Source organism: Teleopsis dalmanni, chromosome 2, assembly GCF_002237135.1.
Source record: "Teleopsis dalmanni isolate 2A chromosome 2, ASM223713v2, whole genome shotgun sequence".
Taxonomy (NCBI): Eukaryota; Metazoa; Arthropoda; class Insecta; order Diptera; family Diopsidae; genus Teleopsis; species Teleopsis dalmanni.
In genome coordinates, this window is record NC_051847.1 from 200,910,311 (window position 1) to 200,936,970 (window position 26,660).

General features: G+C 29.6%; 5 protein-coding genes across 7 annotated transcripts in view; 3 read left to right on the forward strand and 2 right to left on the reverse strand.

Moving 5' to 3' along the window:
• Positions 1–3,801: 3,801 nt before the first annotated feature.
• Positions 3,802–5,877, forward strand: LOC119685133 (cysteine and histidine-rich domain-containing protein-like). The gene is made up of 5 exons (XM_038099342.1): positions 3,802–3,987; positions 4,040–4,391; positions 4,448–4,664; positions 4,719–4,913; positions 5,497–5,877. The coding sequence occupies exons 1-5, from the start codon at positions 3,927–3,929 to the stop codon at positions 5,746–5,748; spliced, it is 1,077 nt and encodes a 358-aa protein (XP_037955270.1). The 5' UTR covers positions 3,802–3,926; the 3' UTR covers positions 5,749–5,877.
• Positions 5,878–6,676: 799 nt separating this feature from the next.
• LOC119680111 (RWD domain-containing protein 1-like) lies at positions 6,677–7,941 on the reverse strand. Its single transcript, XM_038092784.1, has 2 exons — positions 7,721–7,941; positions 6,677–7,447 (listed from the first exon to the last, which is right to left on the reverse strand). Exons 1-2 carry the CDS (start codon positions 7,794–7,796, stop codon positions 6,789–6,791), a joined length of 735 nt encoding a protein of 244 aa, XP_037948712.1. The 5' UTR covers positions 7,797–7,941; the 3' UTR covers positions 6,677–6,788.
• A 1,254-nt stretch (positions 7,942–9,195) lies between these two features.
• LOC119680901 (ATP synthase subunit e, mitochondrial-like) lies at positions 9,196–9,937 on the forward strand. The gene is made up of 2 exons (XM_038093922.1): positions 9,196–9,304; positions 9,427–9,937. Exon 2 carries the CDS (start codon positions 9,485–9,487, stop codon positions 9,722–9,724), a length of 240 nt encoding a protein of 79 aa, XP_037949850.1. The 5' UTR covers positions 9,196–9,304; positions 9,427–9,484; the 3' UTR covers positions 9,725–9,937.
• Positions 9,938–10,314: 377 nt separating this feature from the next.
• Positions 10,315–11,840, forward strand: LOC119685776 (DNA repair protein XRCC3-like). Of its 2 annotated transcripts, XM_038100155.1 has the most exons (6): positions 10,315–10,332; positions 10,405–10,591; positions 10,654–10,791; positions 10,842–11,182; positions 11,242–11,445; positions 11,521–11,840. In XM_038100155.1, exons 2-6 carry the CDS (start codon positions 10,540–10,542, stop codon positions 11,794–11,796), a joined length of 1,011 nt encoding a protein of 336 aa, XP_037956083.1. In that variant the 5' UTR covers positions 10,315–10,332; positions 10,405–10,539; the 3' UTR covers positions 11,797–11,840. The 2 variants fall into 2 exon arrangements, with proteins under 2 accessions (XP_037956083.1, XP_037956082.1); XM_038100154.1 differs by lacking the exon at positions 10,315–10,332 and having other exon boundaries at positions 10,351–10,591.
• Positions 11,841–14,181: 2,341 nt separating this feature from the next.
• The window catches only part of LOC119679589 (putative uncharacterized protein DDB_G0277255), a 103,906-nt gene continuing 91,427 nt past the window's right edge, over positions 14,182–26,660 (reverse strand). For both annotated transcript variants that reach the window (XM_038092036.1, XM_038092037.1), the window contains exon 4: positions 14,182–15,736. In XM_038092036.1, coding sequence (XP_037947964.1) covers positions 14,732–15,736 — 1,005 coding nt within the window. In that variant the 3' untranslated portion in view covers positions 14,182–14,731. The remainder of the gene's footprint in view (positions 15,737–26,660) is intronic.

Below are 26,660 nucleotides of genomic sequence, written 5' to 3' on the forward strand. Positions count from 1 at the left end.
GTTACGCGAGAAGAATGATTGCTATTCATTTGTCATTATATGACGTGGTCTTACGTATTCATCACCGGGTGGTATGACCCAAAGAACAGCAGAGGTTTGTTGGGTCTCGCTCTTTACCACGGAGAAAGTTATCCCGAAACACATATGACGTCATTGGTGCCGGCGAAAATTCATTAGAATTAACGGGACGTTTATACAATCCTCTGAATAACCCACAATCAGTCAATATAAATTCCAACTAACCAATATTTTAGATTATTTAATGAACTTGATGTGGTGCTACGTTTCTTGAGTTTATGGATAGTGAGGTACTAATAAAAATTTTAAAAACACTAGATTGCAATTGAGACCAGTTTTTATTTCATATATTTTATTTTTTTATCACATTGATTGCATCATAGACTGAGGTTTTTATTGAGTCATCGTCGCTGCATCCAGTAACTGTAGCACACGTAGGGCTTCCCATGTAGAATCTGATTTGCATGTGAAGCATATTTTTTTATGCATGTGCAATATTAAAAATATATGTAAGATAAAAAACCACATTTTTTTATTTTCAGAAATTATTAATATATTCTCATGCATTAAAACTAAAATATAACAATTTAATTCTGACTTAAAGTCAATGTAGTTTTCGTTCACGTGAAATGAATTTGAAAAAAAAACCAAGTTAGTTAAAAGTTAAAAAGTAACGCATACGCCCCGTAACCTTAAAAGAACCCAACAATTAATCAACTTATATGCTTTTGCACAATTACTCGAAGTCTATCTGCTATTCTCAGGCTGATTTAGCTAAGAACTGCACAATGTTGTACGTTCATGCAATTGACGTATTCACAGAAACATTTTCATTGTCAATTGCAGTGAAGCACTGCGTCAAACTGGCACAAATTAGCAGAATTAGAAAAAATTACTGAATAATGCAAAAAAAATGTTTATAATAAATAAATAAATAAATTTACCAACTATGAGCGCAATTTTGCCATACCATACCATAGTCCACCCACCTACTGCCCGTACGTCTCTGGCACTGGAAACTGAGTTCTGTTGCTAGCCAGCCACAAACTTAGTACTCGTACATGCCATCACGTAAAACTGGAACAACTAACGACGATTGCATTTGCCGTAAATTCTTGTAAAAGAAGGCGTGAAATAATTTTTTCAAATATTGAAGGCAAAAACAAAAACCAAAACAATAAAAATAACAACAATCCAAAATGGACTAATCATTCACAGCTCTCAGACACATGCCAACAATTTCTGTTTCAATGGTTGTCGGCTTCGTTGACTTGCGGCCGCCAGGCCAACGCTGGTCAAATAGCAGCCACACAAGCTTGGTAAGAAAGACTCTGTGAGGAATTCATAATGCTCTCAGCATCAAGGTAGTCACGTAGACCACTTGTCGCTCCGACAAACCGCACTGATTGTCATTGTTCACGAGTCTATCTCTCGATCAAATAACTCAGAAAGGTAGCAGCTCTTGTAAGTGTTAAAGTATTTTATTAATAATTTTAGAGGCTGTTAATTGTAATTTTCATTATTTTTACATTTTAATTAAAAATTAAGTGGAACTAATTAATACAAATAAACATTAAAGTTAGCGCCAGATAATTTCTAAACGAAAAACAATTTATATTTATGTTTCTTTCATTTTAAGGTCAACTACATCACCTCTTTAAATGGGTCTTCAGTGCAATGTTTTTGAATATATGTTATTGATATTATTAGTACTAAGTTATATATGGAATATATATCAGTACTAAGGATGCAATGACGTGGTGACAAGTTCTCAACACGTTTAAAATCTGCATCAGTACTATAGTACCTAAATCACGTCGTGCTCCGGCTAGAAAGGATTTTGATTCGCTACCTGCAGGTTTAATTCGATACATGGCAGAGGACGTCGCATCTTCGGTGGAAGCACTAGGTGACCCACGATATGGGTGTACTCGGTACTACAAACTGACGACACTGATCACATTGGCGAAATGAGGTTACTGGACGTGTCCAAAGACGACTTATGTCTGTAATGGATAACTAAGTATATAAATAAGTACTTAAATACCTTTTCAGTCAACTGTAGATAAGCTGAAATAATGTTAGCAAGTATGTATTTTGATTTTTTAATCAAAGTGTTTTTATAAAACTGGAAGAGGTTGGTTTTTTTTTTATAAAAGTAAAGTATCAAAAGTGCGTGAGACCTAAACTAAATCCATCAACAGTCTTATTTTAGTAATCAGGGTATAGTTAGGGAGTAAATAATAGAATGTAAAATTATTTTGAAGCATCTTTTTTTACCAATCTGACTTAGCTATCATCAAAAAAAAAAGGACAAAGGAAACGAAAAATTTGTAGACTGTTAAGGTTGCTTTCAGCCGTACTTGTGAACAATGTTGATCCATGATATCAGAATAGTCCATTATTTGAGATTAAGTATGCTTTGGTGTAGAAGACCGCTACTTCGCTTGGTGAGTATGTCTATAGACAAAATTGTCGCATATAGAGCTGTGAACATCCACAAGTCACTAACGAAAGACCATCTCATTCAAAAAATATGATGCGTTCACACACAAATAGAAAACTAAATTGTTGTTCATAATTTCGGTACCTCTGATAATAGAATTCTAATTTCCCTAATTTTTGAATAGGTTGGAATGATTGCGCCATAATCATATCACCAGTCTATCACAAACACTGCATATTTAAGGGTACAGCAGTTGATAATAATATAGATGTCCTAATGACACATTTATAGATAATTCATGAACTCTGCTTTAAAGTAAGACTTTGCGTGATTATTTCCCGAATATCACTTAATAAAAATACACTGTTGGCTGAAGTAATATAATTATGATATTAATATTTTATGTATTATATTTTTATTTGGTATATATGCTAATTTCAAAATTCTAATTTTTTTACTTGCATATTTTTTGAAAAGAAAAATAATAATTCTATAATGAGAATTATAATAACTTATAATTCTCATCAAGTCTAAATAAATATTTCTGTATATAGAAACCAAAATGATTATTGAATCGTAAACATTTATAAGACTAAGTTTAATATAAAAATAATTTATGTACTTTAGATTGATCCGTTCATTTTTACACCTGATGAATTACATATATTATAGTAATGCTTCTATTTAAAATTATTAATTTATACAAAAAAAAAAAATCAATAAAAGAAATTTTGATATTCGATGTCTCAAGAACTAAGCTATAATATATCGAAATATTGCTCAGAACGACAAGCTTAAAAAATATTGGTTACAAAATTGAGAAATTGCAATTGAATTATAAATGTTGTGAAATAATATTGAATTTGTAATAATAAATGGAATATAAAAGGAGGTTACGCGAAATTCGTTATGTGCAGTGTTTCAATGTACATATATGCTGTATGGGGTTACCCGACTAAAACTTAAATATTTTCTAAATAATACTACATTTTTATTATGCATTTAAATATGATGAACTGTGGTGTGTCTAGTAGAACACCACGTCCTTAACTTACTGGAATTGCAGATCAAGTGGTAGACAATTTAATTATTAAAAATTTGTTGTCGCGGGTAACAAAGTTGATTAACTCATTCATTTTTGATTTAGATCAAGTGTCAAGTGAGTAGCGGATGAGGCATAACATTCACATTATTAAACCATATTTTCTAATAATAATTATTAAAATATTTATTAATTACAATATAAATTTTGTTTATAATAGCTACTAATTTCAATGCAAGAAGAACTGCGCCCTCTGGTGTTGAATTTCCATTCATTTCGGCTGCTGGGTATGTTCAGTATAGAACACGTTGTCTTTGACATTTAAAAAAATCAAAACAATCAAAATTGTTCTAGAAAGACTTTTTCTATAAAAAGAAGGCTATTTTAATTTAAATATTGGAAATACTTAACTAAAACAAAATGCTACACTGTTATAATCGTGGTTGTGGTAAAACCTATGATCCTGAACAAAATACAGATGGTAAGCAATAAAAAAAGTTTGTAAATTTGTTTCTTCAACTTTTAATCGACAGACTCATGCCAACACCATCCTGGTGAGCCATATTTCCATGATGCATACAAAGGCTGGTCATGTTGTAAAAAGAAATCTGTAGACTTCACTGAGTTCCTCAATATACCAGGTTGTAAATTTTCTAAACACTCTAATATTAAGCCACCAGAACCAGAGAAACCGCAAAAAAATGAAACATCTGACAAAGACGAAGTGATTGAAGTGCGTGCACCAATTAAAGCAGCCATGCCACGGCCACCAATTGAAACTACAATGTCTAAAATTGAACCAATTGTTGCAGCTACACTTAAAGAAGCCATCGATAATAGAAGTAAAAGTAAAACGCAAGTTGTTGATAAAAAACTGGCCGATGGGTAATTATAGTATGTTTAAAGCAAAGAAATGTTATTATATAAAGTAATTTTTATAGTGAAATCCCAGTGGGTACTGCTTGTAAAAATTCTGGTTGTAAATATTCTTTTACTGGCACAGGCAGCGATTATTTAGATTGTCAATACCATCCTGGTGTGCCAATATTTCATGAAGGTATGAAGTACTGGTCTTGTTGCCAAAAAAAAACAACGGATTTTACTGTTTTCATGTCGCAACCAGGCTGCATTAATGGACACCACAAATGGTTCAAAGAGGTACGCTTCATAACTTCTAAGTTTTAAATTGAATAAAATAATTTTTAATTTTAGAATGATGACAAAAAAGTAGTGAAATGTCGACATGACTGGCATCAAACTGCCTCCAATGTAATTGTGTCAGTATATGCAAAAATGTATGATTACTCACAGAGTACAATTGAAGTGAATCCTATTAGATTGCATGTAAATCTTATTTTCCCAGAACAAGATAATGCGATATATGACCTAGATTTGGAGCTACGTGGCGTAAGTATATTTAGTCTAGTGCAGACCAACTTTATGTATGTAGTCACTTTGCATTTATGATTTGCTGCTCTAACAAAAGTATGACATACTGGCGCTATAGTACTTGTCATTATAGTAAGCTATAGAGTGTTATAGTATTATAATTATAGTAAGCTCCAGGAGCGACCGGATCCTGGAACCACTTCTTAATCATGAAGACCAAGTGTCGTACCCCATTGCTAACTATACTAGCAGATCTCCACTATTTATAACAATTATTTTATTTAACTAATATTAATTTAATCGCCGAGTTGCATTGCATTTAATTGCTTAACTGGGTTCCAGAAAGACCAGTTCAATAACGTAGAGTCGCTACAACCAAATTTTATCGCTCAGTACCACTTATTTTATACAAAAAAAAAAACTAATAAACCAAGCCGGAAATAACAAACTATTGCTCTCTCATATCTATAAAATGTTATTTATACTTCAAATATGTTTTTTTATATTCGAAAATGCAAATATTTATGTACTTGAGTTGGTCGTCACAAGTTAATATTTTATTTTATTTAAACCAACTAATATATATTTTTTACTATTTTAGGTAATTGATGTTAGCAAAACAACAGTTCATATGTATGCTTCCAAAGTGGAAATAACTTTGCCAAAAGCTGAGCCAGGCTCTTGGTCCATGCTTGATTTTCCGCATGCTAAATTACCACCAGTACAAAAAACGAATTTGAAACAAAAACAAGACTCAGTTTCTGACGATGATGTAGACTTGGATGATATTGATTCAGTGAGCACTGGCCTACACTTAACTGAAATATCAACAAATAAAAATGATTTGGATTAAACGTGCAACTGCACTATTTTGTCTATGGTTAAAACCATAAAATGAAATATAAGAATTTATTGTCTGATACGAAGTCGTCTCAGTCAATTTATGTGCTTTTAAATATACGCATTTAAGTTTATTTTTTTTGTAGTTTTTGTACTTCAAAATAAATTTATTAAATTTTTGGCGTAAATAACATACATTTGTTTTAATAAATGGTGAATAAACGAACTGGGACGAAGTGTTTAGAGATATTAGGTTTCTATCGTAGATCTATTAAAACTACTGAACTATTTTCAAAAATAGAAGAAATCTTGTATTCTGATAATACGTTAGTTTAAGTTAATGTGACTTGTATGCTAATGATAATAGCCTAGGTCAAGGAATATAAACCTAGTCACTTCGATGGAACAATGCCATAAATCAATAAGGGACAGATAAGTGTGTTAATCAGGAAATACAAACAGAAGGATGACTCCTAGCAGAGTAAAACAGCAGTTGGGCTACACATTAGCAATTAGCGTATTTATATGTGTAAGTTATTGTTTAACATGTGGCAATAATATGACCACAATTGAGCTAGAACAGTTTATACTGGTAGGTATTTGTTGGGAGCGCTGATTGACATTTCGCCGTCCGGGTAGGCGACTGATTTATTAAATATTATTTTGAACCTTAAGCGCTTTTTATTGAATAATGGTTATGGTGGAATAGCAAAAGGTTTTCACCTGTATATAAAGGTTCCAAGAACAGTCGGGTTTACCTCCCGGAGCTACTCGTCACCAGCGACGACCAAATGCCGTTCGACATCTCACAAAAGGACTTCACAAGCAGGTCCCACTGACTTATAAGAAAAATAACTTCTATATAAACATGTGTTTACGATAGCGCGTTAACTTTAGCATCAAAGAAAATAAAAAAATAAAATTTTTGTAATATAATTTAATTCAATTTAATTTTTATACTCAAAACTAATCATGTACAAAATTCTGTTCATATAACCAAGTATTAGATTTGTTATAAATTTACAAAATAAAACCCTAAAATCATCAATATGTTTAATCATCATCATCATCACCTGGTGTCCACTCCTCATCGTCGTCGTCTTCATCCAAATCCAATTCGCAAATATTTTGAAATAAACTTTCATCAATTTTCACATTTTCAATGGAATCACCAGCTTCTAATAGATATTTAATATCAGATTCATTTAATGTATTATCTCGGATGAATAGTTCACGTCCAGTTAACTTTTTACTATCATTATTTTTTTCTCTTTTAGCAGCAATGCCTGTGCTCTCTTCAAATTCCGTTTTCCATTTCAAAAAACTTTCCACTGTAACCCGCGTACCTTCAAATTTCTTCTGTTCAGCTTCTTCCACCTCTTTCAATTTACGGGCACGATCCTCTTCTTCTTGCTTCTTAAATTCATCCCATCTTTCATTTAACCACTCTTGTGCATTGCTTACTAAACAAAATATCATTTCAAGACCAACATTCATCTTAATACTTAATTCAAGTTGCTCTAACAATTTTGATTCGAAATTATCTTGGAAGTTTATCGTATCTTCAATTTCGACTAATGGCGCCTCATCGGGATAATTTTCTGTATATGCAAACACCAATTTGCACGCGAGACCATTACTTTGTTCTTCAGCATTATATTCCTCTGTGGCAATTGGTATTTTAAACTTATGCAGAGGCTCCGTTGCCAAAACTGTAAATAAAGTCAATTACAGGAAATTATAACACAAATTTAATTTCTTTGTTCGTGAAATATTATAAATAAACATCGCCTAATGATTATGCATCAAGTCCATGGTCTAAACCTGTCAAAGATGAAGACCATTTCGACAATACACAACCATTTTATTTCTTACTGGAAACTTTTTAATACTTAAGGTTTATTTTGTCTAATAAAATATTTTATTATTGCTGTCCTGTTTTTTAACACCGGCAGAAAAATCCACATTGGCATAAATATACTTACTTTCCATATCGCCACAGTAAATAGAATCTAAGGCTTCTATTTCATTAGCCTGGTCCTCCTTATAATTCCTGCTCATATTTGATATTTTAAATTATGCAAAATACAAGTTAAACAAATTAAAGACAGATAATTTAAAAAATCCTGCTGCCACACATGAAATTAAGATGCACAAATTACAAATCAGCAGGCAACAATCTGATTAGCTGATTTTTGACAGTTGAAGTGATGCCATATGTTTCGAAGCAGGTGTTTGCTTTAAATGTTTACACTGTAATATGAATAGCTGAAGTTTGTATGGGAGCACATTATTTTGATCGCATATATGAATGAATATCTTTTAATAATTAAACATCAGTTTTATTTTTTGCATCTACAATAAGTTCGTAAAACCAAATAAAACGGATATATATGTATTGCTGTCAAAATAAATATATAACAGTAACGATTTAATTTGCTCTAAAAATGGATTTAAACATTTATAAAACAAAATTCCAACTGTCAATAATAAGCGTACTCGCTTTCGTTTATGTGATATTATACAAGGAATGCAAGCAATAATGAATAACACTAAATATTGAAACGAACAGAAAGATATAAAAATACTTGTTCTCACAATAATATTAATATGTGCTGGTACTGACTAGCGCTAAATTCTGAACTAGTTCAAGTATATCTAGTAAACGTTAAAACGTAAAAAATATAAACTTCAGAACGCAGTAAAAGCTGTAATTTAACACTCAAAATAACATAAATACACACACATAATAAGTTATTACAATAACCAATCAGCTCACATAACATACATAAAAAGTGAACTTAATACTTAATATTTATATCAGATGGTGTAAGTTTTATACTATTTTTATGTCTTACGTATCTCATTATACGTAAAAGCCCTGCTTTCTATACAATAGATTGAGACAGCTGATTTTTAACAACAAAACTAACTAAATTTTATCCCTCATACAAAAGTTAAAGATACATTTATACAAATAAAAAATCAAACACCTAAAATAATAGTCATAATTCTAATATTATATATTATATTATAATATTATTATCAGACTACATATAATTAAGAAACGGATACTAAGAAAACGATTACTTCCATAACCCACCTCCTTTTCAAAAAGTGTTGATTTTTAGTTTTCTTATAATTTAATTTAGTTAAATAAACTAGAAATGTTTTGCTATTGCATTGATTTGAGTTTCTATATATGTTATTTGAACTTGTCACAAATTAATATTTCATTTGATCAATTCTTTACAAAACATATTAAAATTTTAATATCATCCCATACAAAAATGTAAACACCCAACAATCCTAATTCAATCTTAATTTGTTTAATTGTGTAATTTGTGTGAACACTAATTTCAAAAAAATAATCAAAATTTAACAAAAACGTTTACACAGTGCATATATTGCTAACATCTATAAAGACAACTATGTAAAAAATCTGGTAACTTCGAAAACGTTTATTATTTAATCACATCAAAACTGTCACTTTGACTTTACGAACTTGACATTTCTTTTTGGGGTTAGAAATTTTCGTCTGGAACTACTCAGAGGAAGCTTGGAATTTGGTAAAATAATAATATAATTAAAATTTTTTATATTTTAATCAAAGTTAGTTTTGACGTGTGTAAAACATTTTTTCTTTTTCATTATCACAAAACAATTCCTTATATTTGATATTATATTACAGATTCAGCTTTGCACTGTCGGAAAATTACATAATTATCGAAGAAAACTTCTAACTCAACATGTCGCAAGCTCCAGTACGTGTTTCTCCACTTATTAAATTTGCTAGATGGTCACTACTGATAACTGGTATTGGTTATGGTGCAATAAACCAAAGTAGGTTGTCCTCGAAAGAAGCCAAAATTCGTGTGATCGAAAATCAGCAAAAGGCAATTCGTGATGCTAAATTGGCTGAAGAGAAGAAAATCAGTGCAGAACGGGAGATTAAAGCTCTTGAAATGCTTGCTGGTATAAAATCATAATTCTTTCACATTTTGAAAGATTTATAGTTTTAGAAAAATGTCAAGTTAAAAGTTTATTCGCAATTTTTCAATAACAAACGAGTCAGTGCAGTGTATGCAGTTATTACAAAATTTATTTTCAATATTTTTTGCAAAGCATCGTCGCAATGAAATGTGTATCAAAAAGTTGCTTAAAAATGTAAAATTTCAATAAACATTAATTTTAAAATAAAATTTTGTGTTTTTATTAATTGTGTTTATGTATTTAGAAAAGTGTGTACGCTGCTCACTTTTTCTTGGTTATTAAAGGTTGGATGTGATGCTTTTTGCTCATAAATATTATATGAAAACAATGATTATTTTTAATTATTACTATAAGCATTTTATATATGTAAATGTATTTATTTGTTTTAAAGTTAAAATTTTCCTTTTTCTTTAAAAAGAATAAATGTCTTCACACAGTTTGATAGTCATTGGTCGAAACATAAAATGACGTTGGCAATGTCAAATTACATATTGTAGAATTTTATTTTCTTGCTTAAAAATTACATGTAAAATAAGTTTTAAATGTCATTTATACATATTAAAAATTTATATATTTCTAAAAAGTTCTTACAAAATAATAAACTGTAAAGTAAAATATTTTTGTTCATGATTTTCCAGTTTTAAATTGAATTTGCTCTTTGACAACTGGTAAGTAGATAATCATACCGCCAGTTTGAAACTGTTTAATCGATGTCAAAATATTGCCTAGAAATCATTTAGAACTTATAGTTGCTTAATAATACACATTAAAAACTTGACAGCAAATTGTTTCGTTAATTTGGTGCAGCGGAATGTCGAGCTGGGAGATGATGCCTAATTATTTAAAGGAAATTGCTGATAAAGGTAAGAACTGTTTTTAAAAAATTGGTTGTTAAATAATAACAAAATATCTACTTCATTAAAAGGTAATCTAAATAGCGCCCGTGAAACAATTGCTGCTAGCAAGGAAAAGCTATTGCAATTGGGCTGTACGGAGCATGAAATCATATTAATCAAGTCAATGGCTGAAAAATTGTTTGCAGAACAACAAAAGCTTTCAACGGGTATAAAATATTATTTAATTAAAAACTAATATTATAATGTGTAGTTTAAGCTCAAGATATGTTACGCCATCAGAGCGCAAAATGGTCACGTATAAGTTTTGGTTGCGCTGCATTGGATCGTTGCACTGGTGGTGGTATAGTCACTCGCGGAATCACTGAATTTTGTGGTGGAGCAGGTGTTGGCAAAACCCAGCTGTTGTTACAATTATCAATAATGGTTCAAATACCTCCAGCCATGGGTGGATTAGGCAAAGGTGTTGCGTTTATTTGTACCGAAGATTTGTTTCCTTCAAAACGCATGTTTGAGTTAGCTAAGTCTTTTCAACAGCGGTATCCTAACCTGTCCATCAATTATCTTGGGAACATACATGTCGAGTGCGTTTTTGAGAGTGTAAGTAATCTGAACAATAAATACACTTGTGTATATTACTGTATTTGGTTTTCCTGCAGGAAGATTTGCTGAAATGCGTAAGTGAGCGTTTGAATACTTTGTTGGCAACTCGTGATATTGGTTTAATAGTCATTGATTCTGTAGCTGCTATATATCGGTTACAGGATGATTACGTGACACGTGCAAATGAAATGAGAAAATTGGCTAATGCACTGTTGGGTTATGCAGATAAATATCATTGTGCCATCATTTGTGTTAACCAGGTTTAGTTTAATGTTATATTAAATTTGAAGATTTCTTAATTTATTTTTAATTTTATTTTTAAATTATTTTTGTAGGTATCATCCGTTAATTCTAAAACTCCTACAAAGCGCTGTCCGAAAGATACTGTAATGCTTGGACAGAAAGGTAGCAAAGACAATATACCGTGTTTGGGTTTGGCTTGGGCTCATTTAGGACGTACTAGAATCAATATTTCTAAATTGCCTAAGCAAATCAATATACATGGAAAATTAATAACTATTAGACGCCTTGAAATACTTTATTCCCCAGACACACCGAATGAGTTTGCTGAATTCGTCATAACTAAACATGGCGTGGTGGATGTGTTGTAAAAGCACAAAACAATTTTTTTTTTGTTTACATATATTACATTAAGTTCAAATAGCAAAAATTTTAGAAATATTTGCAATTTAAAAAAAAACTCAAAATCGATACAGTATTTATTTTTTGTACAAATTTGGTCATTTTTATGACATTCTATCGTATATCTAAAAGATATTTGTTAAAACAAAGGAACATGCTTAACGTTTCCTTATATATCACATTAGCATTTATAGCAATTTACAATCAATGAAGTTAATACCATGTATTAGCTATTAAATAATAAAATGTTAAACTAAAGAAAATATCTTATTTAATTTCAGTAAATTAAAGTAATGAACGTTTGTAGTACTTGAGGTGATTTTATTTTGAATAATTGAAAATTTACATATTTACATATTGTTCCCTAGAGTACACATAAATGTTTTCGTATACGTGCAAGTTTCCAAGAACGGCTGGGTCAACCTCTCGTAGCCACTAGTCTCCAGCGACGACCAAGTGTGGTTCGACACCTCTCAAAAGTATTTCACAAGCAGATTCCCAAAACTACGTGCCAGTTTAAAGTTCCACTAATGCTCAGATAAATTTTTGATGTTCATAGATGTGGATTCTCTTTTTGATGAGTTCAGACATAAATTTTCGTAGGTAATTGTACTTTTAAAAATAAATCATTAAAATTAATTTGAATATTATTACAATAAAACAAATTTGTCTTTGTCTAAATATGTTTTCAAGCAATACACGTTAAAATAGAAATTAATAGAGTAATAGAGTAGAATCGAGCGCTGCGACGATAATATATCCGGGTCTACGTCCCGGATACGGCACCGTTCAACAACTCCCAAAGGTGGCAGGTTCCGGCGAGTTACAACAACAACAACAACAATAATATATTTTTTTTTATTCACAACTGACTCTAAATAAAAGATAATGACTCTATCGAATGATGGCAAAATAATTCCCGTTTTGGATTTTTTAAGTGATCATCAAAGCTACCGATCTAGTATTCCTTTCCAACCTAAGTTTGATAATTCCAAGGAATGTGACTAAAACTTTCATTTCTTTCCAGGCAGTATCAACAATCGAAGGTTCTGAATGCAGGTGAAAGTTTCAAAAGAAGAGGAGAAATAAAGATATATTGTGATGTCTATCATATATATAAGGACTTTCAACCATAAACACTTTTAGTATTTAAGGACTCAATAAAAATAATTTAAGAAGCAGTACACTAATTCTATCATGGGACTATAGGGTTTACAGTTTCATTACCTTATTTCATTGGCTTTAATGGAATTTATAGTTTTTGTAGGGAAGAGGATGAGACCTCAAAGCACGATCTGCAAGTTTGCTCGCCACTAATGCATGAGCTAAAGAAGCACCTAAGTGGATATCTCATTTCGGATGAAGAAATGAAACTCTGTAATATGTGTTTGTTCTCAAAAATCGCAATGGAAGTCCACAAATACAATAATAATTGAGTTTTTGATAAGCTAGAGATCTTTGAATATTACCCTTCCTTGGGGTGATGTTTTAGAGATTTTGAACATTCTGAAGTGAGGATTTAGCTACCTTAGTAATGGCTACATATCCATACAGCAAAGATGGCCCACTAATATGCTTATAGATGAGCACTCGTACTTCACTTAATCGATTTAATTTTATGCTTTGAAAGAGGGTTTGAAGTAGATTCAGACTTTGTGTATTGGTTTGTTATGACTTGATTTGAAGACACCACATGTTTTCAAATCAACTTTTTCTAAAGTCAAGCCTAGATATTTCATTGTATCACTCTGCTCAATTTTAGCATTGTTGACTGTAACTACCCTTGGATATGAGTTAATTGCCTTAGTGTAAACATGGCAACTGTTGTGGATCAACTAATTGCATAATAAAGTTCCGGTCCACAGTATGGCATGGTTATATCGATTTTTGCGATAATATCTGAGAATTCAGATAAGTCCATACTTTACTTAAAATGTAGATTAAATAATAAACTGAAAAGGCATTTTTTATGTTACATAGATTTTTATTTAATTCTGTTTTGAAGCTTGTCACTGTTTGTACATTTAATAAATAATATTTATATAGTTTTCGTTTTAATTATTCAAGATAAAATGTTTTTACATATTTCATGTTTAAGTATATTGGGGTTTATAGTTGAGCTGAAGCCAAATTATATATTTCACATACATATGTTATATTACAAAACTGCAATATGATTTACCGTAAAATATATTTTCATTTGTTTATGTCATTAAAATTCAATTCTCGTATACAATTTAATTTTATTTATTTTTATCACATTAATATAAATTAATTGTTAGCAGCGGATATATATATATATTGTATATTATATATATTAATTTCCAAAGCAATTTGTTAATTAAAAAGCAATGTACAGCAATATTTTGTGTATTCATAATATTGATTTATTTTTGAAATTAGGGTATTCACACAAATATTACGTTTGAAATTGAAATATGACACTCATGTAGTCCTTATCCTGTCACTTCTGCTCCAAAGGATGTTAGGGTTTATTATCTTTCATTTTTAAGCAGCTGAGATTATTTCTCTCTTCTGAGCAAATTTAAATTATATTTAGTAAAATTTATTTTACATATATGTATATTTATATATATTTATTTATAATTAGATAAGTGTTAAAAATTAAAATCCATTTACATTTAAGTTAACTTAAAAACTAATAGTTAATTGAATTGTTTGCTAGCCTTACAATAGCACGTAACGTATTCCTTATTATTTATGCTTAACGTACTTAGTAATATTTCTCCTTATAAGTAATTTAGTGTAGAATTAGTATAATTTAAATTGAAAAGATTAAATTGAGCTCATTTCATGCTTTTCTTAGTTAAAATAATTTTTGGCACAATTAATTTTGACTGGAAGATCATCTTGAAATTGCAGACGTCCCTTTCCGCTAGTGACTTAAATGTTCTGCATAAACTCATCCTCGTCAATTTCGTGATTTTCATTGTTTTCAGCATCAGCATCCTTTGCATCAGTTTTCCTTCCATTCAATTCATTTTCATCCAAGTCATCGTTCAATATATCTACATCCATTTTCTCAATTTTTTGCTGTTTGTTATCCTCATCCGCTTGAGCTTCATTCATGTTCAATGATTGCTTCGTAGTCGTTGCTTCTTGGTTGGATTTTTGTGTTTTATTTCCGTTTTGCAGTTTGGCGAAGGCTAATGCATTAGATATTTTGGATGCTGCTAATTTACTTTCAAAATCCATTTCACTAAAAAGTGGACTTTGATTGTTTGCCGCCCTAAGCAAGCTCAATTGCAATTCACGATGTTGCGGTGACTCTTCCAATTTGATTTCTAATTTTTCAGTCTGTTCCAGCGGTGCTGCAGGCTCTACTGTTAATGGAATTGCGTGCTGGTGATGAAGCTGATGTTGTTGATGGTTATGCTCATTGTTGCTTTTGGCATTGATAGTGCTACTTTTGCCCATGGTTACTGTTGTAGCAGATGTTATATTACTACCGCCGTTACCACATCCCCCACTACCAACACCAGCACCAACACCAACGCCACCACTAACATTGCTAATTTCATTCGCGCCCACCGTTCCTTTATGGGAGTTTTTCGCTGTTTTCTCAAGTAATGCATTTAATTGTTTCTTAATTTTTGTTCCGTGTTTTGTTGTTAGTTTTGTGCTGGTTTCATTCGTTATAGCACGATTTTTCTCAGTGTTATTATTGTTGTTGTTGTTGTGCGATTTTTTTGTTGACATTTCCGTTGGCGCTGAAGTTATCGAATTCGCAACAGCGGAGTTTCCTGTTGCTTGGTTTTGTGATTTGCCATTTTCATTAGCCGATGATGGTTTTACGGAATTAGTTGATTTATGTTCAGCTGCTTCGGAATTGGTGACATTGTCCTGTTTCTTCCATTTGGTGCGACGATTTTGAAACCATATTTTCACCTGAAATGAGAAAATATATTTTGATTTAGTGGTGAAATTAAACAAAACAAATGTGGTGAAAATAAAAAAGTAGAATAACAAGATGCCTTAAAGTATGCAATATTTTTTTTATTAATATAATTTTTAATATCAAATTTTATTTATATATTTTTGAACGCATTAACCGATTGGTTGTACTCTGAAGATGACTATGGACTGCAGTCGCAATATTGGTGACAATTGACCAATTAGCCTATTTAAAGATATATGAATAGAATGTTTTAATACATATTATAGTTTGTGTTTATTGTAGATTATATTGGCAGAAGGGGATCTAAGACCCAGGGGGATCCTCTGGATACGCCACTATTCACATATAATACATTACGAATTGCTTTGATTTATTAAATGACGCTTTTGCATAGAATAGTACGGTTAAAATTAAAACTTGAATCTAAAAGAAATTCTTAATAATCTACATTTTCTAGATTTATGTGGACATTTATCAAATGAATACACGAGGTTAGGTAAAATAGTTTTAAAACTGAAATTTATTCAGGAAATGCGTTTCAGAAAAATACTTTCAATCATGATGAGAGGCCAATAAGTTGCAAATCACAGTGTAGAATTTTCCAACTGAATAATAAAAATGAAATTAAAACCATAGGACTTCAATATACTTGTGATGCTTTATAAGTCCAATATTAAAAAAAATAATTATTCTTTATTCATCATACAAAGCAATGAATTAGTGAGTAAGACTAAGTGTACTGTTTACAGCAATGAAATATATAATTTATTTAAGTTTTTAGTAAGATATAGTATTATTATCTATTTCTAATTTTTATTCCATATAATGGTGTAGCCAAGATTGTGAAGGTATATATTTTCTAGCAGTATTTCTTTAGTTCGGTCAATTGAATTATAGCTATTAACATATGTAGACCCTGGATATGATAATGCAACCCTGGATATGATAATGGCGAACAAATTAATTATCAAGAAAGAGAGATATCTGCAACCTCACCACCACCCAGCAACCCTGGATATGATAATGACGAACAAATTTTATTAGAGTGAAATATAGTATTATAAAGGGACTAAGTAAAAAACCTTTTCAACCCTTTTTCCTCTACTCACAATAACAAAGTCAGAAATCAAATAATCAACAACTTTTTAAACACAAATTTATTTTAGTTTAATAAGTTTACGCCAATTTGTGGATTTCTATGCGTTTTATAGTACAGCCAATTATATTTTTTACTAAAAGCCTTAATAAAGTGTTAATTTATAATAAATAATACTTAATACTTAATTCACTTTTTTAACTTCAACAATACTTCGCCAATTCAACTTTAAAATGTTCAGTCCCACTAACAAATTTTTATGTATTTTGTTATTGTCTATTTATTTTATTTTATTCCATTTTATTACTATATCATTATTAAGTTCTACTCCACAAACGCTATATACAAATTCATCAAGTGTTGATAGACATATTTCTATTATTTTACAGTTTGGAATACACAAATTTCAGTATTATCTATCAACGATAGAAACTTTTCTACTGTCTACCAGGCGAGCGATATATATTAGTTCCCGTCGATCTTATGAGAAGCAAACTGCCATAATTAGTTTCTTCCATTCTGTTCAGTTGGATGCAATGGCCTTTACTACTTCTCAGATTTTTTCAGTTCTAGCAGTTTTGAGAGTAAGTTGCCTACTCCATGTATGAAACGACCTACCAGCGATAGAAAACCCAAAATAAGAACTTTTATTACGGTTATGAAGTACTTATCAACATAAAAATTAAATAGTATTCATTTTTAAATTAAAAGCTAAACTTTATGTAATATTTAAATTTATAATGTGGCGTTCCTGCCAGTGATCTATACTTAATATCCATTGAACTATTAAAATTAAACATTACTTAAATATTACTTAGTAAAGTAAACTTACTTTTATATCACATTACTTTCAAAATAAATTGTTGAAGAAACCGAATCAAACGATATCTATATCTAAATATCTAAAAGTCTATATCTCTATCTATATCTATATGTTTTTCTGATGATAAAAGCATGTAATCTTATATCACTACATTTAATTTCAATTTTTTTTGATATTCTGATGTCTGAGTTGGTGAATCAGCACCTTTACTCTATTTTATCTGTGGACAGTTTTAAGTCACACTAAGAATAACTGAATACGGGGCTTTATAATATGATGGATCTGATGTCTTTGTATCTGCCATTGTGACTAATTAAAAAAGTAATAAATTTTATTATTAAATAAAAATATAATAAAAATTATTTTAGTTTAAAACTAATAAGTTAATGTTTTTTTTTATATTGAAAAAAGTTTTATGTTTTTAAAAGTCTAAACCTTGTCACATTAATTATTTTCAAGCGTTAAAAAAAAGGTTTCTTCAATGCTTATCTAACCTAAGTAAGTTTTCGTTAATTGCTTCAAAAATGTTATCCAAATTTTTAATTAAGTATTTAAAAATAAATACATTCTGACCTTTTTATATTCACTTAATTAAATATTAAATAAACAATTACGATTTCTGCGCGCCAAAAAAGAAACGCTCATTAATCGCTGAAATGTACCTCAACTTTGAAGGAAGCAATAACCCAAAAAGAAAAGAAAAAAATTAAATCAAAATGAAACAAAAATAAAAATATATTTAAAAAATATTGAGTTAATTAGTACCAAACGGCGAACAATTTTAAAAATAAAAATAATTAAAATTGTGTAAATTCTTAATATTTTTCTTCATCGAAATGAAAACACTTCCTGTGCGCGCACATGAATCAAATCCAAATCCAATCCAATCCAAGAGCAAAAAGACCCAGAAGACCAAGAAGACCAAGAAATCAAAAAATCAAGAAATCATGAAGAGTGTGTAATTATTTGAGAAACAAGTTGAAAAATGACGAATGTCTGTCAAGAGGAAATTTTTTCAATTAAAAACAAAAACCATAAACTTAAAAAACAAGAAAAACATTATCTGAAGAACTTTCGAAATCAAAATCTAAACACTAAAAAATAGAAGAAATAATGATGAGCGTTTAACATTAAACATTTGTGATTATGATTTGCAATTGCTACTCAAAGCGCAACCCGTCAATGTCTACTCCACTTTGAAAATTATGAGGAAATATGAAAAACTACACTGAAAGAAATTCTATAAAAAACGGGCAGAGAAATCTATTTAAGTCACACACATAATTAGTATTTCAACGGGATGTCTGCGCGTTTCTAGTGCTCGCATTTCGCCTCAAATGTGTTTTATGTAAAAAAAGTCGAAGTAAATTACCATTTCAGCCGCATTAAATTATCCGTCCGTCGATCAGAGTTTGGGTGTGTGTGTGTGTGGCGGCAAGAAGGCTGCAAAATATTAGACTCAGACGCCTGCAGTGGCCGGTGTGGGCCTTTGTGAAAAAAACTCTCATAATTTCGAATATGCGTAAAATAATATTTAATGCGTATGGCTAATGGGTTTGCGCTGCGGTTACTCGAATCGTTGTGCGAAAAACGTGCGATTTAATTGATTTTTGAAAAATTAATGTTGAACTTCTTTTTTTTTGTTTGTCTGGTATTTCATTTTTCATATTCAATTATTAAATACACTTCATTTTTGCAATTTTTATATTAATATTATACAATTTCATTTTTATAGAGGTGTATATATAATATTTAATACCCTACATATTCTAGAGGTTTCATTTAAAAGGTAATTATAGACAGTGACCTAAGGGTGTGTAGTGCAAAGAAACGTATTTATACGAAAATGTACTTATATACGAAAGCCAAGCCCAGAAGATCTGTGTATCAGTATGCAGAAGAGAGTATTTATTAGAATATACGGCAGAAGACGGCATTCTATCCTTTGGAAAGAATAAAGGCATAGTAAAGAATTAATAAGTAAAAGCAACAAGACATTGTGACCTTTGAAAGCTATATGTCATAATGTACTTCTTTGAAGAAACGAGAGTCAAAAAAACTGGCTTGTATACTGAATACGCTAAAACCAACAACACATGGAAAGTTAAATGAGAAAAATAAAACCTTACTTTTTAACTAAGCAATGAGACCTCAACTACTTTATGGCTGTGCCGCTCCATTCACCATCCATAGTGAACTTCAAAGTTATCAGAGTATTATACTGAGATGTGTGCTAAAAGCTCTATGATACATCCGAAATGAAGGCATAAACAAAGACTTTAGAGTCGAGAGTGCGCAAAAGTATATTAAAGTCAGCTGCGACTATTCTGTTCATTCCATTTTCTGAATGCGTACATTAATTCAGAATTGCATTCTGTCCAATCAAAAGCAATATATATTCTGTTAGGAAGTTATGATGGGCTTCAAAGTATACTTTCAACAAATCATCTGAATAATTTATTAATAAAATTCAAACGAGCTCATGTTACAGTGGATTACCGAATTGATCACACACACTATTGAGAATTATTCACTAGAAGAGACGATGGTCAATTGGGATGAATCAGATCTGTTTATTAAAGTATATAGACAAGCGATTATTGGTACATTGAGACACAGTGTGAGAGACCGTCTATATATTACAATATAGACGAGTATTTATTAATAGTAGAAATTACAGACCGTTTATTAAATTTCTAAATTTTAAATTTAAATTTAAAATTATGGGGACCGTTTACAGACCCCATAGTGCTATAGTGTGAGATCTCTATGTTCGAATGTACAGAAGAGCGTTTGGAAAAAATACAGGAAACCACTATATTGCCCTTATCAAAGATTTTAGTTAAAAGTCTTTACTTAATTCCAATCATAATGTGACACGGTAATGTAAATGGTGTTTATATTATCGATGTAAAGCCTTACCACCTAGAGTATCTGAAAACTAATAAGAAAGTTTATAGGGTTCATAAACTATAAAATAGTTTAAAATGTTTAGAGTATTTATATTGTATTTAGTTGGATAAAAAGTATTTGGTATATTTTTGTTATATTTTTGTTCGCTTGACTTTGAAAACTAGTAACTTCGAAAAGGTTCGTTGACATCAACAATTCCTTGATTATTTTATTTTATAGACATAAGCTTAGTGTATTACTGATGATTACTTTATTCAATTTCTTAATTTTAAAAGTATTATTTAAAATGCTTTATTTATATTCCATGCCAACATTTGCCGTTTTCTTTGAGTAGTTAGGTTCATCCATTTATAGATTTTCAAAAAGTGCGTGTGTAAAGCATTATTTAATTGGCTCAGCGGGTGTAAAATTAGATTGCTGACAGAAAGGTAGACAGATGGTTAGACAATTAGACACAATTAATTTATTAGATTCAATAAATTAATTGTTTTTAAATCAATTAATATACATTTATATTTTAGATAATACCTGACACCTTTTTAATATGTTACAAACAATTTTATTAAGTTAATATACCCTTTACATCAGTGTGCATGGCACAAAATTAAATGAAAATTGAATTATTGCTTTTAAATGAATATATAAATATTTAAAGAATGCATAAATGATTTTTCCATCTGTGGTGAATTCTTTTTTCAATTACATTTGTAAACATTTCCTTGACAAACTTTAGGCTTACGTCAACATAAAAGTAAAGTGCTTATCACTGAATATTGACTAGCTCCTTTTGGACCTAAAATCTTTATATATTTTAAATGCTTAATTAAAATATTTTCCGCCTAAATAAATAAAAGATTATATCTTATGTTGAAATGCTTTTGCGAACGGATTGATGAATTGTTAATGAAGTGCGAAAAACGTGATGGAGATGAGTTAATGTTTGACAGTTTCAGTGATCTTTAGATACACAGATACAAAATTTCTGTGAATGCAGAAAATATACTTCAGAATAAATATGCTTTTTACACAAAATTTTTTTTTGTAGCAACTAAATATTTCTTAAATTTATTAAATAAATAAACTTTCATATTACACTCTAATAAGATCACTTGAAAGTGGGGTACTGGAATATATACTTTTATCTGTACTATTTTTTCTATATCTTTTCTAATTTTGCAATATCAAAAAGCATAGGTGACTGAGATATTAAGTAGATTATTTAATAAAATCATAATCATCATATGATAAATAATATAATCACCATTTTTCATGTTTATGAAAATTTATGATATCTCTAAGAAATTTTTAATAACAATTAATTAAGTAAGATTCTTAACTATAAATACTTAAAAACTTAGTATACTTAACTAATACGAATTTATAACTTGTATAAATTAGATCCCATAAATTTCACTTAAATATAAAGCCTCAATTTAGCTCATATACATATATACATACATTTGCTTATGAAAGTCAAAGTGACACCTAACAGCACCAAATAGGCAAACTATAAAATAAAATAATATGATCTAAAAAAGAAATCTGTATTAAATGCTTGCATATACATTTTCAAAGTCAATTTTTTTTATATTTTGTGTACAAAGTACCCAGAATTATTAAACAAAACAAAAATTTATTTTTTTTGTTTTAGATAAAACTCCTTAAAGTAAGTTTCATCTAATAAATCTAATTAGCGCTTGTTCTACTCTTTTATATATTTTTCATAGACTAATTAAAGTATGACCTTAACAATTTTTACGAATTTTTTTATGGTTACAATCGGTTCAAAACTTCTTTTCTGAATTATTATTTGAGAATACGGGTAGAAAAAATGATATGACGCTATTTCAGCTAATCTATTACATTCACTGAGTTTGCTTAAAAATATTCTTGCACAAAGAGTGCTGCATGCCGTCACAGAACACTCAAAAGTATAATTGCAAAACCAGTTAATGTGAATAGAATCGGTAACAGTTTGGGTTAAAATTTGGAATGGTAACATAATACAGTGCTACTAAAACCAGGTAATAAGGACACACCCGGTAGTGGATCGGGTTAAAGTTTAAAATGGTAATATTATACAGCGCTACCAACTAACATAAAAAAACTATAGCTGCAGCTGTAAGTGCATTTTTCAAATCATAAATTTCAGATACTTTTCACACAACATGTACCTTACATGTCTCGTAAAGATTTAAATCTGTAGATGTTTGTTATTAAGAAAATTTTTTTAGTTTTTATTTGTTAAGTTTATACATAAATCATCTTCCTTTCCAAATTTTTTATTCGAAAGATTATAATTAACTTAATATAAAGATTTTCGGATTATGAAACCTTCTCTCGACTGGGTGGTATTACTTGTGACGTGAACATGTGTTCATCTATTATGTGTCTTTAACTAAAAAATCATCAATGACACAAAATTTTACGATGTTCTTAAATCAAATTTAACTTATAAATATCTGTGTCTTTAAGTATATGTATATATATATCTGTATATCTATACATATATATCTGTAAATGATTTCCTTTATGTCGTTGAGGCAATCTATTGAATATACGAAAGCCATAAATTAGATTTCTTTAATTAGCTCTTTGAAGAAGAAATAAATGTGACTAATTTCCATAGACTTTAAAGTACATATGCACTTAAATCTACTCAATCAGTACATAAATATGTACAAATAAACCTAAACTAGCTGAGCAACGTTATTTATTTAAATTCTCAAGTGAAATTATTGAGTTAAACATGAAAGGAAAATTTCATATTGGATTTACGTTTAATCCTATTTAATTATTATTTACAATATGAATACATACTTAGCATTTATTTAGAGTAGCCGATGATGTCTCTGCTTAAAAATGAAAAAAATTCAAACTGACAAAAAAAGAAAAATATGCAGCGAAAAAAATGTTGTAAAGTAGCACACAAGCACTTTTTGTGAAACGCGTCCCACACATCCACATCCATATCCACTTGGAAGTCGAGTCAGACGCGCGGATATTATCGCAGACAGCCGTGGACGCACTTCAATGGGCGTTCGGGGTAATCGCGTGTGGCATGTTGAATGTGAGAATTTTCATTGAATTATAAACAAATCGTTGAAATAATTTCTGTTTCTGCGGTTCGCACGCCGAGTTTGTTGCACGCCGAGATGAATGCAGTAAGAAAAATGCTTTACATTGATTATTTTGACTTAAATTAGTGCTGCTTAGAAATTAAACACTTCGAATATTTCAACTGAACTGATTTTCTGATTTTCTGAGATTCTGAGATTCTGACTTTCTGATTTTGTGAGATTCTGATTTTTTTGCCTCAACTCATAATCCAATTTAATTTATTTGTAATGTTTAGAATGTTACTACAGCATTTACTTATTAGCCTCTAGCTTCTATATTCTAGATTCCGGAGCATTCACAAACATACAGAAGAAGAATCCCCTTTGTGTATTCTTTGTATCTTGTGTTCTTAAATTATTTCATTAGTTCATTGTTTAGCTGGAATTCTGTTTTTGAAAGTAGGAAAACAAATTGTATCTAAACAAATTTATTCTAAGTTGAAACCAATCATCATAATTTTCGCCGTTTGCTGCCACAAATTGACAATCCAAAAGTGAAAAGCTAAATTGCACATTAAAGTTTATTTGAAAAACAATTCTTTCAGCTTTTAAATAAACAAGATGCCCACATGCCGTTGGCAGTTGCTAACAATTACGAGAACAGTGGGACAAACTCTGGAAATATGTATCACATTTTTTTATGAATTAATATTTTAAATATTTAATTATGTTAAACTTCAAGAACCACATTAATTTTGTAAAAATACAGAATAAAAATATTTAGCAAGAGTATTGAATAAGAATATTAAATAAAACATAAAAAATAATATATTAAATGTTAAATCGCAATAATTATTAATTTTTTTATTATGATAAATATTCAATCATAATAAATTGCATTAATTCTATTTATAAAATCCTGCAACTGCTATTGCGGTTTATCATAATAAATACTTTATAATAATAAAAAATAAAAAAATAAAACATTGAATAAAAAAAAACATGATCACATGGTTTATCATGTTAAATCACAATAATTATTAATGGTTTATTATGACAAATATTCAATCGTAATAAATTGTATTAATTCTTGCTATAAATTTCTGCAACTGCTGTTGTGATAAATTTGAGCACTTATCGTGATAAATTGCATTAATTATTAATTGTTTATTATAATAAATATTCAATCATAACAAATTGCCATAATTCTTGCTTTAAATTCTTGCAACTGGTTAATATGATAAATTTGAGCACTTATCATGATAAATTGAATTAATTTCACCATAAATTTATGCAAATTGTGTCGTAATAAATGTTCAATCGTGATAAATTGCATTAATTGTCACCAGCTTTATTTTAATTTATTAAGGTAAATAATTTATTTATTTATTTTGTGTTTTTAGTGCAGTTGGCCAGCACTTTCCATTTTTATATTTTTAATTTTTTTATTCTTTGTTTCTTTTCTTTATTCATTTATTTTAATTTGTAATTATTATATAAATTTTTTTTGTATGTTAGAAAATGTTTATGTGAAATGATAATTTATTGAGGTAAATAATTTAACGCAATAATATCACGTTTGATGTAAGGCAGTTTAGAAAAAAAAAACGTTACAAATTATAGACCTTAAGCACTTTTCTGTTGTTCAAAGATGCACTCAAAATGTTAATAAAACACATATTTTTATCGATAGCGGTCACCATAGGTAACAACAATGCTATCCACAATCCATCAAGATTCGCTGAGAATTGAACATTTTTCCTTACGTTATCATGATAAAGCAACAAAGTAAACACCTTACATTAAAATCAAAGAATCCTTTAATCAAATTTTTAAAGTTGAACTGAACCAGGAGATTGAAAAATCGTAAGATATTTTATTAAGCGTCGTTGCCAGTTGGGAGCAATACATTGGTAAACTGTAACTGTAAACCGGTTCATTTTTGTACTGTGTTTTTAGTACAGTTAAACAACACTTTTTATATATATTAAGTTTTAAATTTTGTATATTTTTTTTTATATATGTGAATGTGTTTATATAAAATGATACTATAAAAAATTTTTCATATATTTATTTTGTGTTTTTAGTGCAGATAGGCAGCACTTTCCGTCTACATATTTATTATTTTTTTATTCTTTGTTTCTTTTTTTTTTTTTATTCGTTTATTTTAATTTGTAATTATTATATAAATTTTTTTTGTATATTTGAAAAAGTTTATATGAAATGATTATATAAAAAATTTTTCATATATTTATTTTGTGTTTTTAGTGCAGATAACTAGCACTTTCTGTTTATATATATTTATTATTTTTTTTTATTATTTTTGGTACTTTTTATTTTAATTTATAATTATTATATACCCGATATCAGTAATATTTCCGGAACTCCGTTTATAAATATTACTCAGAACTCAGTAGATTTAATGCTAGCTTATTATGCTTGCAATAGATTGTCAATTGTCAGATTGTCAATAAGTCTTTTGTATCTAATAATTTGCCAAATCATAGTAAAAACTAGGAAAAATTATTTTTCTTCCGATATATAGGTATATATATGAGTTGTTTTTGATCATTTTGCTTATTATCCTCATATGTACGTGGGGGCAGCATATTTCTGAACAATTGAATCATAATTTCACTGTTGCCTTAATTTTTATTGCTTGAAAGTGAACATTTAAAATCATATCAAAAATATTCAAGGCACAAAATAAGCACAGCATGGCATTTGTGCGGTCGGAATGAAAATTTCTTCAAATACAAAATTGAATCAAAAGAATATTTAAACCTAAGAATGGTATTAAAACCGAAGGAGAAGCAGAAGTGAAATGTTTATAATGGATTTTGCTGCTTGAAACTGCAATCAACGTCTACAAACTAGAACTATTTGTTCTAAGTTTAGTACTCGTAGTGGCAGAATTTGAAGCAGAAGCAGAAGTGGAATCAGAAGCAGAAGTGGAATCAGAAGCAGTTGAAGTTATGATAGAGGCAGGAGGTGGTACATGGCACATGGCACATGGCATAATA

What these genes read in the sequence shown, in the direction of transcription:
- LOC119685133 (XM_038099342.1), top strand. Translation starts at nt 3,927, where the DNA reads ATGCTACACTGTTATAATCGTGGTTGTGGTAAAACCTATGATCCTGAA. An exon ending in TCCTGAACAAAATACAGATG is followed by an intron (nt 3,988 to 4,039) that starts GTAAGCAATAAA and finishes TTTAATCGACAG; the next exon opens with ACTCATGCCAACACCATCCT. An exon ending in TAGATTTGGAGCTACGTGGC is followed by an intron (nt 4,914 to 5,496) that starts GTAAGTATATTT and finishes TTACTATTTTAG; the next exon opens with GTAATTGATGTTAGCAAAAC.
- LOC119680111 (XM_038092784.1), bottom strand. Translation starts at nt 7,796, where the DNA reads ATGAGCAGGAATTATAAGGAGGACCAGGCTAATGAAATAGAAGCCTTA. An exon ending in TTACTGTGGCGATATGGAAA is followed by an intron (nt 7,448 to 7,720) that starts GTAAGTATATTT and finishes CTTTATTTACAG; the next exon opens with TTTTGGCAACGGAGCCTCTG.
- LOC119680901 (XM_038093922.1), top strand. Translation starts at nt 9,485, where the DNA reads ATGTCGCAAGCTCCAGTACGTGTTTCTCCACTTATTAAATTTGCTAGA.
- LOC119685776 (XM_038100155.1), top strand. Translation starts at nt 10,540, where the DNA reads ATGTCGAGCTGGGAGATGATGCCTAATTATTTAAAGGAAATTGCTGAT. An exon ending in AAAGGAAATTGCTGATAAAG is followed by an intron (nt 10,592 to 10,653) that starts GTAAGAACTGTT and finishes CTTCATTAAAAG; the next exon opens with GTAATCTAAATAGCGCCCGT. An exon ending in ACAACAAAAGCTTTCAACGG is followed by an intron (nt 10,792 to 10,841) that starts GTATAAAATATT and finishes GTGTAGTTTAAG; the next exon opens with CTCAAGATATGTTACGCCAT.